The sequence below is a fragment of the Esox lucius genome, chromosome 14 (assembly GCF_011004845.1).
Source record: "Esox lucius isolate fEsoLuc1 chromosome 14, fEsoLuc1.pri, whole genome shotgun sequence".
Classification (NCBI taxonomy): Eukaryota; Metazoa; Chordata; class Actinopteri; order Esociformes; family Esocidae; genus Esox; species Esox lucius.
Window position 1 is genome coordinate 117,950 of NC_047582.1, and position 13,088 is coordinate 131,037.

Genomic DNA, 13,088 nt, shown 5'->3' on the forward strand with positions numbered 1-13,088 from the left:
CTAGACCTAACCAAACTGAGCAATCGTGGGAGAAGAGCCTTGGTGAGAGAGGTAACAAAGAACCCAAAGATCACTGTGGCTGAGCTCCAGAAATGCAGTAGGGAGATGGGAGAAATTTCCACAAAGTCAACTATAACTGCAGCCCTCCACCAGTCGGGGCTTTATGGCAGAGTGGCCTGACGGAAGCCTCTCCTCTGTGCAAGACATATGAAAGCTTGCACAGAGTTTGCCAAAAAACACATGAAGGACTCCCAGACTATGAGAAATAAGGTTCTCTGGTCTGATGAGACCAAGATTGAACTTTTTGGCGTTAATTCAAAGCGGTATGTGTGGAGAAAACCAGGCACTGCTCATCACCTGCCCAATACAATCCCAACAGTGAAACATGGTGGTGGCAGCATCATGCTATGGGGGTGTTTTTCTGCTGCAGGGACAGGACGACTGGTTGCAATTGAAGGAAAGATGAATGCGACCAAGTAAAGAGAGATCCTGGAATAAAACCTCATCCAGAGTGCTCAGGACCTCAGACTGTGCCGAACGTTCACCTTCCAACAAGGCAATGACCCTAAGCACGCAGCTAAAATAACAAAGGAGTGCCTTCGGAACAACTCTGTGACCATTCTTGACTGACCCAGCCAGAGCCCTGACCTAAACCCAATTGAGCATCTCTGGAGAGACCTGAAAATGGCTGTCCACCAACGTTCACCATCCACCATCAACTGGAGAGGATCTGCAAGGAAGAATGGCAGAGGATCCCCAAATCCAGGTGTGAAAAACTTGTTGCATCATTCCCAAGAAGACTCATTGCTGTACTAGCTCAAAAGGGTGCTTCTACTCAATACTGAGCAAAGGGTCTGAATACTTATGACCATGTGATATTTCAGTTTTTCTTTTTTAATACATTTTCAAAGATTTCTAAATTTCAGTTTTTTTCTGTCAAGATGGGGTGCTGAGTGTACATTCATGAGAAATAAAACTTTTTTGATTTTAGCAAATGGCTGCAATGAAACAAAGAGTGAAAAATGTAAAGGGGTCTGAATACTTTCCGTACCCACTGCATGAATCAAATAATTTGTATAGTCCCCCCCCCCCCTTAAAAATGCAATAGTATCTACAAGAAGTGTGCCATGACAACAAAAGTGCTATATTCTGACTCGGGGGAGGATAGGCTACAATCTACGGCTATTAGTTTTATGAAACTTTTTGAGTTTAGCCTTAGAAATTCAATATTTGGGGAGGGGTGTGCTGTATTAAATTAAGAGTGTGTCATTGTTTTAGTGGTTATATTTTGAGGTATTGGGGACAGGATTTTGTATTGGGGTGTATTAGTGGTTGTATTTTGCCCTTCCGGGCCACCATACTTTTTCCTAGTGAATGAGAATTACACAAAAAATGATGGTGCTGGATCAACAGACATGGTGAAAACCTCTTAATAAAGGTGATAAATGAAATATATTACAGTTTGCCTTGAATTTGAATATAAATTCTACCAAAAACATTTGCAACAAGCTTTGTTCTTTTGTTGCAGCTGATAGTGGACATCTCGTCAGTGTCACCTGTCTCCCTGGGTTACTGTGTCAGCAGCAGCTTTATATCTCAGCTACTGGATGAGTTGACAGGAGACGATGTCTTAGTCAGGTAAAAACAGTACAAACATAGATACAGTATCTCACATTTTTGTAAATATTTGATTATATCTTTTCATGTGACAACACTGAAATGACTCTTTGCTACAGTGTAAAGTAGTGAGCGTACACTGAAGAAATGACACTTTTCTTCCAAAAATGTGAGGGGTGTACTCACTTTTGTTAGATACTGTATACCCATACTGTATTCTAGCAGTTTCCCATTTCTCTCTCTCTTTCTGTCTGTCTGTGTAAATATACACTGCTGCGTGAAAATCTGTGAACCCTATGGAGATGATCATGTTTTTTAGTTAATCAAAAATATGTTCCAAACTAGGGGACAAACAAAAACAAATGATATATTTTGATTGTTTATTTCACACACAATAAAATATTCAACTGCATTTTTAGAAGCGATAACTTTATTTCACACTTTTTACACAATCACGATTGGAATAAGGTCAGGACCTTGACTGATTTCCTGAGAATCTGAAGAATTTCCTGGTATACCTAAGAATTAATATTCCTTTGATGACCAGTTCACTAGATCCAGAGGAGGAATTGCAGCCAAGAATGGTGGTGGGAATGTGGAAAAGTTATGGGGCTGATTTTCCTCCTCTGTACACCTTGTCCTTCTCTGGACTGTTGGGAATGTTCTTCTTGGTGGTAGGTCTTTTGCCAAACATAGCGGTTTTGATTGTTACAAAAGGTAGTTTGGTTCTTTTTTTTGACAGCAAAAAACATGATACTATTTTGATTGTTCATATTAAATCATATTAAATGCTCTCCATTTGTAGATTACTTGTCTCACAATGGACTGGTGGAGGTGAGATGGTTGTATAGCCTTCCCCAGACTTATGTGCTCTTACTACCCTTTTCCTGGTGTCCTCTGAGATCTACTTTCCTCTCCACATGGTGTTTTGCATTCACTTGTACAGGTATCAGCAAACTGACCTGGTTTCTTGTTTCTATCATAGTCCTGCCCATACTCTTCTCTAAAGATCTCTCCTTTGATTGGTTCATTTTGAAACCAACTGTCTACTCACCTTATTCTACTAACCTAATTGATTTTACAGTTGTGCTCTGAAGTTTGCATACCCTGGCAGAAAATGTGAAAGTTTGGCATTGATTTTGAAAATGTTTTGCCAAGACGAATGGGCAGCTATACCACCTGCAAGAATTTGGACCTTATCGAAAACTATTACAAAAGACTGTCATTGATGCTAAAGGGGGCAATACACAGTATTAAGAACTTAGGGTATGCAGACTTTTGAACAGGGGTCAGTTCATTTTGTTTCTTTGTTGCCATGTTTTGTTTTCTGATTGTGCCATTCTGTTATGACCTACAGTTGAATGTGAATCCCATAAGAAATAAAATACATGTTTTGTCTGCTCACCCATGTTTTCTTTACAAATGGTACATACAGCTCCGGAAAACACCTTTTTCTTTCCTTTCCAAAAAAGTCAAAAAGGAAGGTTTTGAGTGAGGAACAGAAGGGAGCTTTTATATGACCAAATCTCTGAGGGTATGTAAATTCTGAGCACAACTGTAACAATGCAACTTAGGGTTCTATGGTTTTTGCACCTGTATTAATTTCGAATACGTTTTTACACATGATTTCCTCTAAACCGGCATTTGGAATTTGTAAATAAAGCCTGTTAAGTCAGATACAAAATTACGGTTTGTGATTAAATAAAGATTTCATGGTTTGCAATAATATCAAATTCATACATTCACAAGGGGTTCACAAACTTTCAAGCAGCACTGTATATACACACCAATCAGCCATGACATTATGACCACTAACAGGTAAAGTGAATTACACTGATCATCTCGTTACCATGGCACCTGTCAGTGGGTGGGATATATTAGGCAGCCAGTGAACATTCTGTCCTCAACGTTGGTGTGTTAGAAGCAGGAAAAATGGGCACGCATAAGGATCTGAGCAACTTTCACAAGGGCCAAATTGTGATGGCTAGACAACTGGGTCAGAGCATTTTCAAAACTGCAGCCTTCGTGGGGTGTTTCTGGTCTGCAATGGTCGGTACCTATTAAAAGTGGTCCAAGGAAGGAAAAGCGGTGGGCCGGCGACAGGGTCATGGGTGGCCAAGGCTCATTGATGCATGTGGAGCGTGAAAGCCAATGGGCTACTGTAGCTCAAATTGCAGAAAACGTTCATGCTGGTACTGATAAGAGGGTTTCAGAACACAGTGCATAGCCGCAGACCCCTGTCCACTGCCGAAAGCACCTACATTGGGCACGTGAGCATCAGAACTGAACCACAGAGCAATGTAAGTAGGTGGCCTGGTCTGATGAATCACATTTCCTTTTACATCATATGGATGCCCGGGTGAACACTTGTAATTGGTTGTGCATCATCCCATTGTTCCCAAAAATAATTTGACATTGTGATTTGTCATAACACAGGACAGCTTTCCACTTCGCCTCAGTCCATCTTAAATGAGCTTGGGCCCAGAGAAGGCAGCAGAGTTTCTGTATCTTGTTTATATATGGTATCTTCTTTGCAGGGTAGAGTATTAACTTGCATTTGTGGATGCAGCGACACTTAGTCACAGACAATGGTTTTCTGAAGTTTTCTTGAGCCCATGCGGTGTTGTCCACTACAGAATCGTGTCTGTTTTGAATGCAGTGCCGCCTGAGGGCCCGTAAAACCTGGCCAGTATTGGTTTTTGGCCTTGTCCCTTGTGTGCAGAGATTTCTTGTGATTCTCTGAATCTTTTAATGATATTATGTTCCATAGATGATGGGATCCCCAAACTTTGCAGTTTCATGTTGAGAAAAGTTGTGAAAAATGTGCATATATTTTTCAAGAAATTATAAGATCTTCTCAGTTTCACTATTTGATATGATGTCTTTATACAATGTTCTATTGAATATAGGGTTTAAATGAATAGCACATCAATGCGTTCTGTTTTTTAAAATATTTTATACAGCGTCCCAACTTTTTTGGAAACAAGGTATAGTTAAGTTTCAGAAACATCCCTAACTGGGCATAGCTGGCAAAGATTACCTTAATTATCCCGATTTACATTGGATGACCCTGTAACCAGTTTATATGAATTGCATCCTGCTCGGAGGAGTAGGGCAGGTTGGATTTGCCAACAGTTTTAGCTATTTTTGAACAGGCCAAAATCTGCCGCAGACACAGACATGCTCCACTGACATGCCAAACAACTATGCAATCGAAACAAAGTCTGCACTGTGCATACACAGCATTCATTTGTAGATTTCTCAAATGTCCAGGAAAGTAAAATACTGCCGGTAACATTTTGGCTATAAATGTTCCTAATGGAAGACCTGGTCTATATACACTGCTCAAAAAAATAAAGGCAACACATAATCATCAGAGTACAGTAGATATAAAAAGTCTACACACCCCTGTGAAAATGCCAGGTTTTTGTGATGTAAAAGAATGAGACTTTTATGAGAATAAATCATGTCTGAATTTTTTCTATTTTTAATGTGACTTGTAATTTAAACAATTCAATTGAAAAACAAACTGTAATCTTTGAGGGTGAAAAATCAAAACCTTACAATAACCTGGTTGCATAAGTGTACACACCCTCTTATAACTGGGAATGTGGCTGTGTTCAGAATTAACCAATCACATTCAAACTCTTGTTAAATATAAGTCATTACACACCTGCCATCATTTAAAGTGACCGATTAATTACAAATAAAGTTCAGCTAGTAGTATTTTCTTAGTTCCATCTCCGAGCAAAAGCCATGGTCTGCAGACAGCTTCCAAAGCATCAGAGGGATCTCATTGTTGAAAGATATCAATCAGGAGAAGGGTACAAAATACAAACCCGATTCCAAAAAAGTTGGGACACTGTTCAATTGTGAATAAAAACAGAATGCAATGATGTGGAAGTTTCAAATTTCAATATTTTATTCAGAATACAACATCGATGACATATCAAATGTTTAAACTGAGAAAATGTTTCACTTTAAGGGAAAAATAAGTTGATTTAAAATTTCATGGCATCAACACATCTCAAAAAAGTTGGGACAAGGCCATGTTTACCACTGTGTGGCATCCCCTCTTCTTTTTTATAAAAGACTGCTGATAACGTCTGGGGACTGAGGAGACAAGTTGCTCAAGTATATGAATAGGAATGTTGTCCCATTCTTGTCTAATACAGGCTTCTAGTTGCTCAGCTGTCTTAGGTCTTCTTTGTCGCACCTTCCTCTTTATGATGCGCCAAATGTTTTCTGTGTGTGAAAGATCTGGACTGCAGGCTGGCCATTTCAGTACCCGGATCCTTCTTCTATGCAGCCATGACATTGTAATTGATGCAGTATGTGGTCTGGCATTGTCATGTTGGAAAATGCAAGGTCTTCCCTGAAAGAGACGAAGTCTGGATGGGAGCATATGTTGTTCTAGAACTTGGATATATCGATGGTGCCTTTCCAGTTGTGTAGACTGCCCATGCCACACCCATTCATGCAACCCCATACCATCAGAGATGCAGGCTTCTGAACTGAGCGCTGATAACAACTTGGGTTGTCCTTGTCCTCTTTAGTCCGGATGACATGGCGTCCCAGTTTTCCAAAATGAACTTCAAATTTTGATTCAGAACACTTTTCCTCTTTGCCACAGTCCATTAGAAATAATCCTTGGCCCAGAGAAAACGTCTGCGCTTCTGGATCCTGTTTAGATACGGCTTATTTTTTGACCTATAGAGTTTTAGCCGGCAATGGCGAATGGTACGGTGGATTGTGTTCACCGACCATGTTTTCTGGAAGTATTCCTGAGCCAATGTTGTGATTTCCATTACAGGATCATTCCTGTATGTGATGCAGTGCCGTCTGAGGGCCCGAAGATCACAGGCATCCAGTATGGTTTTCCGGCCTTGACCCTTATGCACAGAGAGTGTTCCAGATTCTCTGAATCTTTGGAGGATATTATGCACTGTAGATGATGATAACTTGTAAAATGACCTCCGGTGGGCTACTGGTGTGCATGTTTTTTGACCAAACTGTCAGAAACCGACTCCATGAAAGTTGCATGAGGTGCTGACGTCCTCTATTGGGACCTGGGCTTACAGCCAAGCACCGTTTAGCTCGATTGGCTTTTTCCAGAATTGGCAGGTCTGAATCCATTTGAGAACTTCTGGGTTGTTCTGTATTTTTGCAATTGACCCCGCCAAGTAGCGCCACAGAATGGCCAGGATCTCAATGATGCCCTGATCCATGTCTGGGAGGAGTTCCCCCAGGACACTATCCACCTTCTCATCAGAAGCATGCCCAGATGTTGTCGGGAGTGCATACAGGCACGTGGGGGCCATATACACTACCGAGTCACATTATGATTTGCTGTTATTAAATTCACAGAAGTAGGAATAATTTCAATTGTTTACTTAGATTTTCAGTGCATGTTTGAATCCTGCCCTCAATCAGTTGGCGATTTTGGTTTCCTTTGACCATTGTTACGTCATTTTGTTCTCCTCAACAATTTACACAATGTACAGTAATGATTTTGATCTTTATTATAGTTCCTTCATCCAGACCTGATGTGTGATTTGTGTTCCATAAATTTTTTAGCATTGTATGTTTATCCCTAACACTAGAAAACTCCCTCTCCCATTTACCTTTTATGATATAAGTGACCTCTGTGTTTCAGGGCTGCAGCCATAGAGATGGTAACAACACTTTCCCGCAGTCAGCATGGCCGTCAGTATCTGGCGCAGCAAGGTATCTCGGATAAGATATCCAACATGATTATCGGAGCGGAGTCCGACCCCTTCTGTAGTTTCTACCTACCTGGTGAGCAATGTTAACTCATTTTTGGGGAGATTACAGATCAAATGTTTTATACTGTGAGAATTCTTTGCAGCTTCCAGCACACATTTGCAGTGGAAAGTGGGTACATCCTCAGTTTAAATTACAATCTCAGACAGTAGCCAATTGGCAGTTGTAGGTATTTGATCATAACTACCTCACACGCAAAAAAACAAACAATGGAACTAATGCATTAGCATTTTCACATAGAAATAGTTATCCCTTTAGACCCCAACTAGAATGTTGCTGTAGATTACTGAAAATTCTCAATAAATTTATTTTTCACACATTTCAAACAAACAGATATAGCACCAAAAACTAAATAGAAATGACAAGTTTCGTTGTTTTAAAGAGCACATCTTTAATTTGAAACCACATCCATGTAACTTGGAAAAATATTAATTGTTTTCTCCCATTTTGTAGACACTAGGAATAAAAAAATATCTACCTTTCACTCAACCTACTCCTATCTCTGTGAGCGCAGCACCCATTTTCCAATTTTTCTAATAGCCTGATAGACTAACCAGATAGTAAAATAAGTTCAGCAAGCATTTGTTGTTGAACGAACAACTAAGTTTGCATAACAAAACAGAGATTGAACAAGCAATCATTCGAGGTATGCTAACTAACGTGATCATAAAGTAAGCATAAGGCACACATCTCAAGACATTCAAAGTATGTGTCAGCAGATGCAGGACATCATCATGATCAAGTGACGTCAACAAAGCACAACATTACTGACTCGAATCTTGGCTAGCTAAAGTGACAATTTGTTGCCTCAGAAGTGAAACACATATGCAGCCAGACAACTTTTCTATAGTCTGGCATACGAACTGAACAGGACAAATTGTCTAATTAGCTATTGCAGTTTGCATATATGAATGAAATCGGAAGAAACGCAATAAAACATCCAACTAGTTAGCTGACTACACAGCTAAATGCTGCACGGTTTTCAAATACAGGACTGAGCAAGCAACCATTCGAGCTCCATAGCTCCATAACTATCATAACGACAGGGTTACTCTTGCCATCTAAAAGATATTACCAACATTTCACAGCATCAAATATAGACAACACCAAACATATATCCACAGTGTATTTGTTACTCACCACGACATCATTAGCGCTTTAAAAGAACAATGACATTTCCACCTTCATTTCACCAAACAACACAGAAACATTCTCTTCTAGCGTAAAAGTCGCTTTGCCACTAGCATTGAGTAAAGAAATTGTAAAAATGTCAACAAACCCTTTTTGTTGACGGCCTCTATGGGATCTGAAGGGTCTAAATGTTTCTAAAATGTCAACCTAATTACTAGACAGATTGCCGTCAGCAACCCTTTTAGGATTGTTTGTGACTTGGGCATATTGAATTAGGAGTCCTCTTGACTACTCCTAACTTTTCTGAGATTTAAGAGCTGGTTTTAGCGCTAAAATGCTTTGTGAAATACTGTTAGACCAAAAATGTAGGAGTCCTAACTCTGTCCGAAATGCTAGAATTAAAGCAAGTAAATGGATTTTACGAGCTATTCTGGACATTGACCGTGAGATGACCAAGACAGATTCACGCCAATTTTTTTGTTCTTTATCTGTTATGATTTAATAAATGTTTCAGCAGTAAGCGAGACTGTGTCGCAGTTCTTCTGTTTTCAGATTTACACAAATAGCCTCTATACACGCATTTGGTTTCACAACTATTTTTCTATCTGCAAAAATGTAGGTGCAAAATACACATATATGCAAAACACACAAATAACAACTAACAAACAATAGGGATTGGAGACCAATCACGTGCTGAAATTAGTGTGTATTTAAAATGTAATTAGGAGCTCCAAGGAAATGTTGAAAGACATTGCACCAAATCTAGAGCTTCTTCAGATGGCAATATCTGGGTTATCACAGGTGGCATAGTTGGTAGCTTTTTGTATTTCACGTTAAAGTTATTTTACACATAATGGATTGTTAGAGACGGGAGTAAAGGGCTTATGGAACACCTTTCGGAAAGTAATTTATTTTGGGGCCAATAGACGGGACGCATAATACGGTGGGCGGTAGAGGTACTGTTGTCGAAGGAATGTAACAGTATGACTCTGTTAGATAGGAACTATTTCCGGAAAATGTCAGTGGGGTAGATTTTGACTGCGGACTGTTCGACTGCCATAAGACCCTGAAGCCCCGCCTTAAGCTAACACAGTCATTAACACAGCATAAAAACTGACATATCGCCTGTGACTATCGAGCAATCTGAAGAATTTACGAAACATGTCTCAAGAATACAACCAACCGAAGCATGAACTCCACAAGGTTAAGGTCTGACTGTGTGACGCCATGGCTGACAACTCTGTAGACTTCCACGGTACCCCGGACCCCGACAGTTCAATTCCACAGGCATACACAACAAGAAGCTACAATTGGCTTGACTTGTTTGGTGACCAGCTAGGACCTCTTAATCTGTTATACTTTCAAATGCTAAAAGAGTTAACACAAAATGGACAAATGCCTTCCACCAAAGGTTTTAGAGATCATCAAAGCAACATTGGGTATGGAAAACGTTGTTGCGGCTGTTCTCCACAAAGCATGCATCAGATGTGAAGTGAGAAGACATTCTTGTCTCGATCTGCCCGCTAATTCTTTTGAGACCCATTATGATGACATCGCAGAGACAGTTTTAACACAGCGACTAAAACGTGTTGGTCAAGGCATTGAACGTATCAGGGTTTCATGCACCCCTGACTGATGTTTACGTTGCCGCTGAGAACTTTCTGCATGAGCTCAAGTTGGAGCCAAACATCACACAGACTGAGTGAGAACAGGGATGAATACATGGATACATTTAATGAGGATGCTGTATGCAACGCAGTGGCGTCTTGGTGCGACGAAAGCAAGGAGTCTTGTCTAAGGATGGGTAACTTCAGTTGTCGTGTTTACATGTATCTAAACAAATCCTATGTGGGTTTAGCGATTAAAAAGTTGATGCACAAAGCTATCAAGAGCAGTATTGATGTTTGTAGGCCTTTTAATAACCGAGGGATCGTTGACGTGCTGTACGCTGCCTGATTTTACTTACCTGGCTACCGGCCAAACGTCTTTCGAATTTACTCTATATAAACGAATTGGTCAAATTCTACTTTGAGTTTACCAACGCCATATATTTCATCTGTTGACCTCTTACCTAACTTTACTACACCTACCGGGAATCTTTTTGGACATAATTAACCGTTTGACGCGTACGATCACACCAGTGTGATCAGGCTAGAGTGGTCCCTGAAGCATATGATCACACTGGTGTGATTAGAACGTCATGTTTAGAACGCACCATTAGCATGCCTAGTTACAAGTAACGTAACAATGGCTGAGCTATTATTTACTCACTTTTAGCTCAAACAGTGTTTATAACTTTATTTCCTGATTGTAATTGTTTCAAGACCACACTGATATTAACCAGGTAGAAAGCATTCAAATCGGGACAGGAAGTGTTACTTACGTACCAACAGACAGCCAACTACTACCGATCAAAACCATTGCAAAAACTTTCTAGAAGTTATGTTACCCGATGTATGCATTTTATATAGTTTATTCATTTTCACTGCACTGAATAACTGGTCACGATTTGTTAGCTAGCGGGCAGCTGACGTTTGCTAGCGGTTAGCTGACGTTTTCTAGCTAGCTACAGTTATAAATCAACCAACTTTTGCAGCTCTTAGAATTCGAGTCAACGAGAGAAGCTCGCAATGCAATGCATGTAGTGTTCCTTACCTAGCACTGTTCAAATGCTGGCGTGAGTTCAAATACTGGAGAGTACTGAAGTAATGTGCAAAAAAACTCACGCTGGGGAGTCGGTAAGGAATATTTGAAACTCACGTGTGAAAAGGTTAACCGAACTACTCACCCCTGAACACCCAACGCTAAGTATCATTAAAATCCCTTATCACTGTAATTGTTGTAGCTAAAACACAGATGAGAACTATAGTCTTCAGGTGATGATAGCATAGTTAGAGGCCTGGCTTCTGACGCAAATGTCAGGCAAGGATTATGTTAGTGTAGAAATAGAAAAAACTGCATCTGTGCCAGCAGGAAGAAACAAAAGTGTTGTTAGCCACCCGGCACAGCTCCTGCAGCCGGGCAAGAACTTTCTCTTGGTCACTGGGAAGAAATGCCGTCGACCAGTTAAACCTGAGTCGTTGCTAATTCCAACTGAGACTTTCAACAGGTTTTCCCCACTGGAGTCGGAGTCAAGGCCCGAGCCATCTTCCGAGGGGAATGATCGGCAGGCGTGTTCTACCAGTGGCCTTGAAAAACTAATAACTTTAGACATCGGCGATTCCATTACCCGCAGTATTAGACTAAAGAATCAGCCGCCGATCGTACACTGTTTACCGGGGGGCAGAGCCACGGACGTAGCTGCAAATCTGGGGCTGGTGCTAGCGAAGTCTAAAACTGGCAAGTATAGAGAGTACAGAGATATTGTTATTCACGTTGGCACCAACGACGTTAGGATGAAACACTCAGAGGTTATGAAACAGAACATAGCATCAGTGTGTAAACTAGCTAGAAAGATGTGTCGGCATCGAGTAATTGTCTCTGGCCCCCTCCCAGCTACGGGTAGTGATCAATCAATCAATCAATCAATCAAATGTATTTATAAAGCCCTTTTTACAACAGCAGTTGTCACAAAGTGCTTTACAGGGACACCCGGCCTTAAACCCCAAGGAGCAAACAACAGTAGTGTTGAATTTCAGTGGCTAGGAAAAACTCCCTAAGAAGGCCGAATTTTAGGAAGAAACCTAGAGAGGACCCAGGCTCAGAGGGGTGACAAGTCCTCTTCTGGCTGTGCCGGGTGAGATATTAAGAGTCCAATTGGAATAATTAATAAATGTAGGCTAAATCCAGAGGCTATTTGATTTTAGACTTGGTCAGAAGTATGACCAGGTGGACAGGGACAGCAACGGGCCATACAAACCAGGTAATCCGCAGGTGTGGACCAGGACCTCATCTCCTCCATAAACTGGAGGAAACGGAGAAAAGTTAGAAGTGCATTCCTCATATCACCCAGCACAATAATATAGCAGCGTAACACCTTGGAACTGAGACGGGGGGGGTCCGGCGACACCCCGGACAGGGCCCAACAGGCAGGAAATCAATCCCACATTGCCAGGCATCAACCAAAGGGACACCCACCAACCGCAACCCCCCTGAATGAGGGCCGAGTATTGCCAGCAGCATTCAGCCCAATTGCACAAGTGCGCAACAGAGAGTCAACAACAAGCCAGTGACTCTTCCCCCGAAAGGCATTGGAGGAGATGAGCTCTACAGTAGACTTGCGCATCTCAATCGCTGGCTGAAAACTGAGTTCTGCCCGTCGCGTTTGTAGGTAACTGGCTCTTTTGGGGCTCTTTTTGGGACTCTCCCAGAAATAGGGCCAGGCCTGATCTCTTGAGGAGCGACGGACTCCATCCTAGCTGGAGTGGTGCTCTTCTTTTATCTAGGAACATTGACAGGAGTCTCTCTCCTATAGCCTCACCATGAGATAGGGTGCAGGTCAGGCCACAGGCTGTTAGCCAGCCTGCTAGCATAGTGGAATAAGTCGATAGCATAGCCAAAGTAGTTAGTACAGCTTTACCTATTGCCACTGTGACTCGTTCCAGGCTGAGAAAAGT

The 13,088-nt window shown here is 41.2% G+C and overlaps 1 protein-coding gene across 4 annotated transcripts in view; it reads left to right on the forward strand.

Annotated features, from left to right (window-relative positions):
* The window catches only part of psmd5 (proteasome 26S subunit, non-ATPase 5), a 101,902-nt gene that overhangs the window by 14,106 nt on the left and 74,708 nt on the right, over positions 1 to 13,088 (forward strand). For all 4 annotated transcript variants that reach the window (XR_001198013.2, XR_002196449.2, XM_013132433.3 and 1 more), the window contains 2 exons: positions 1,529 to 1,638; positions 7,274 to 7,416. Coding sequence is in view for 2 of the 4 variants with exons in the window: in XM_013132433.3 (XP_012987887.1) it covers positions 1,529 to 1,638; positions 7,274 to 7,416 (253 nt within the window). In the remaining 2 variants the exon portion in view is untranslated. The remainder of the gene's footprint in view (positions 1 to 1,528; positions 1,639 to 7,273; positions 7,417 to 13,088) is intronic.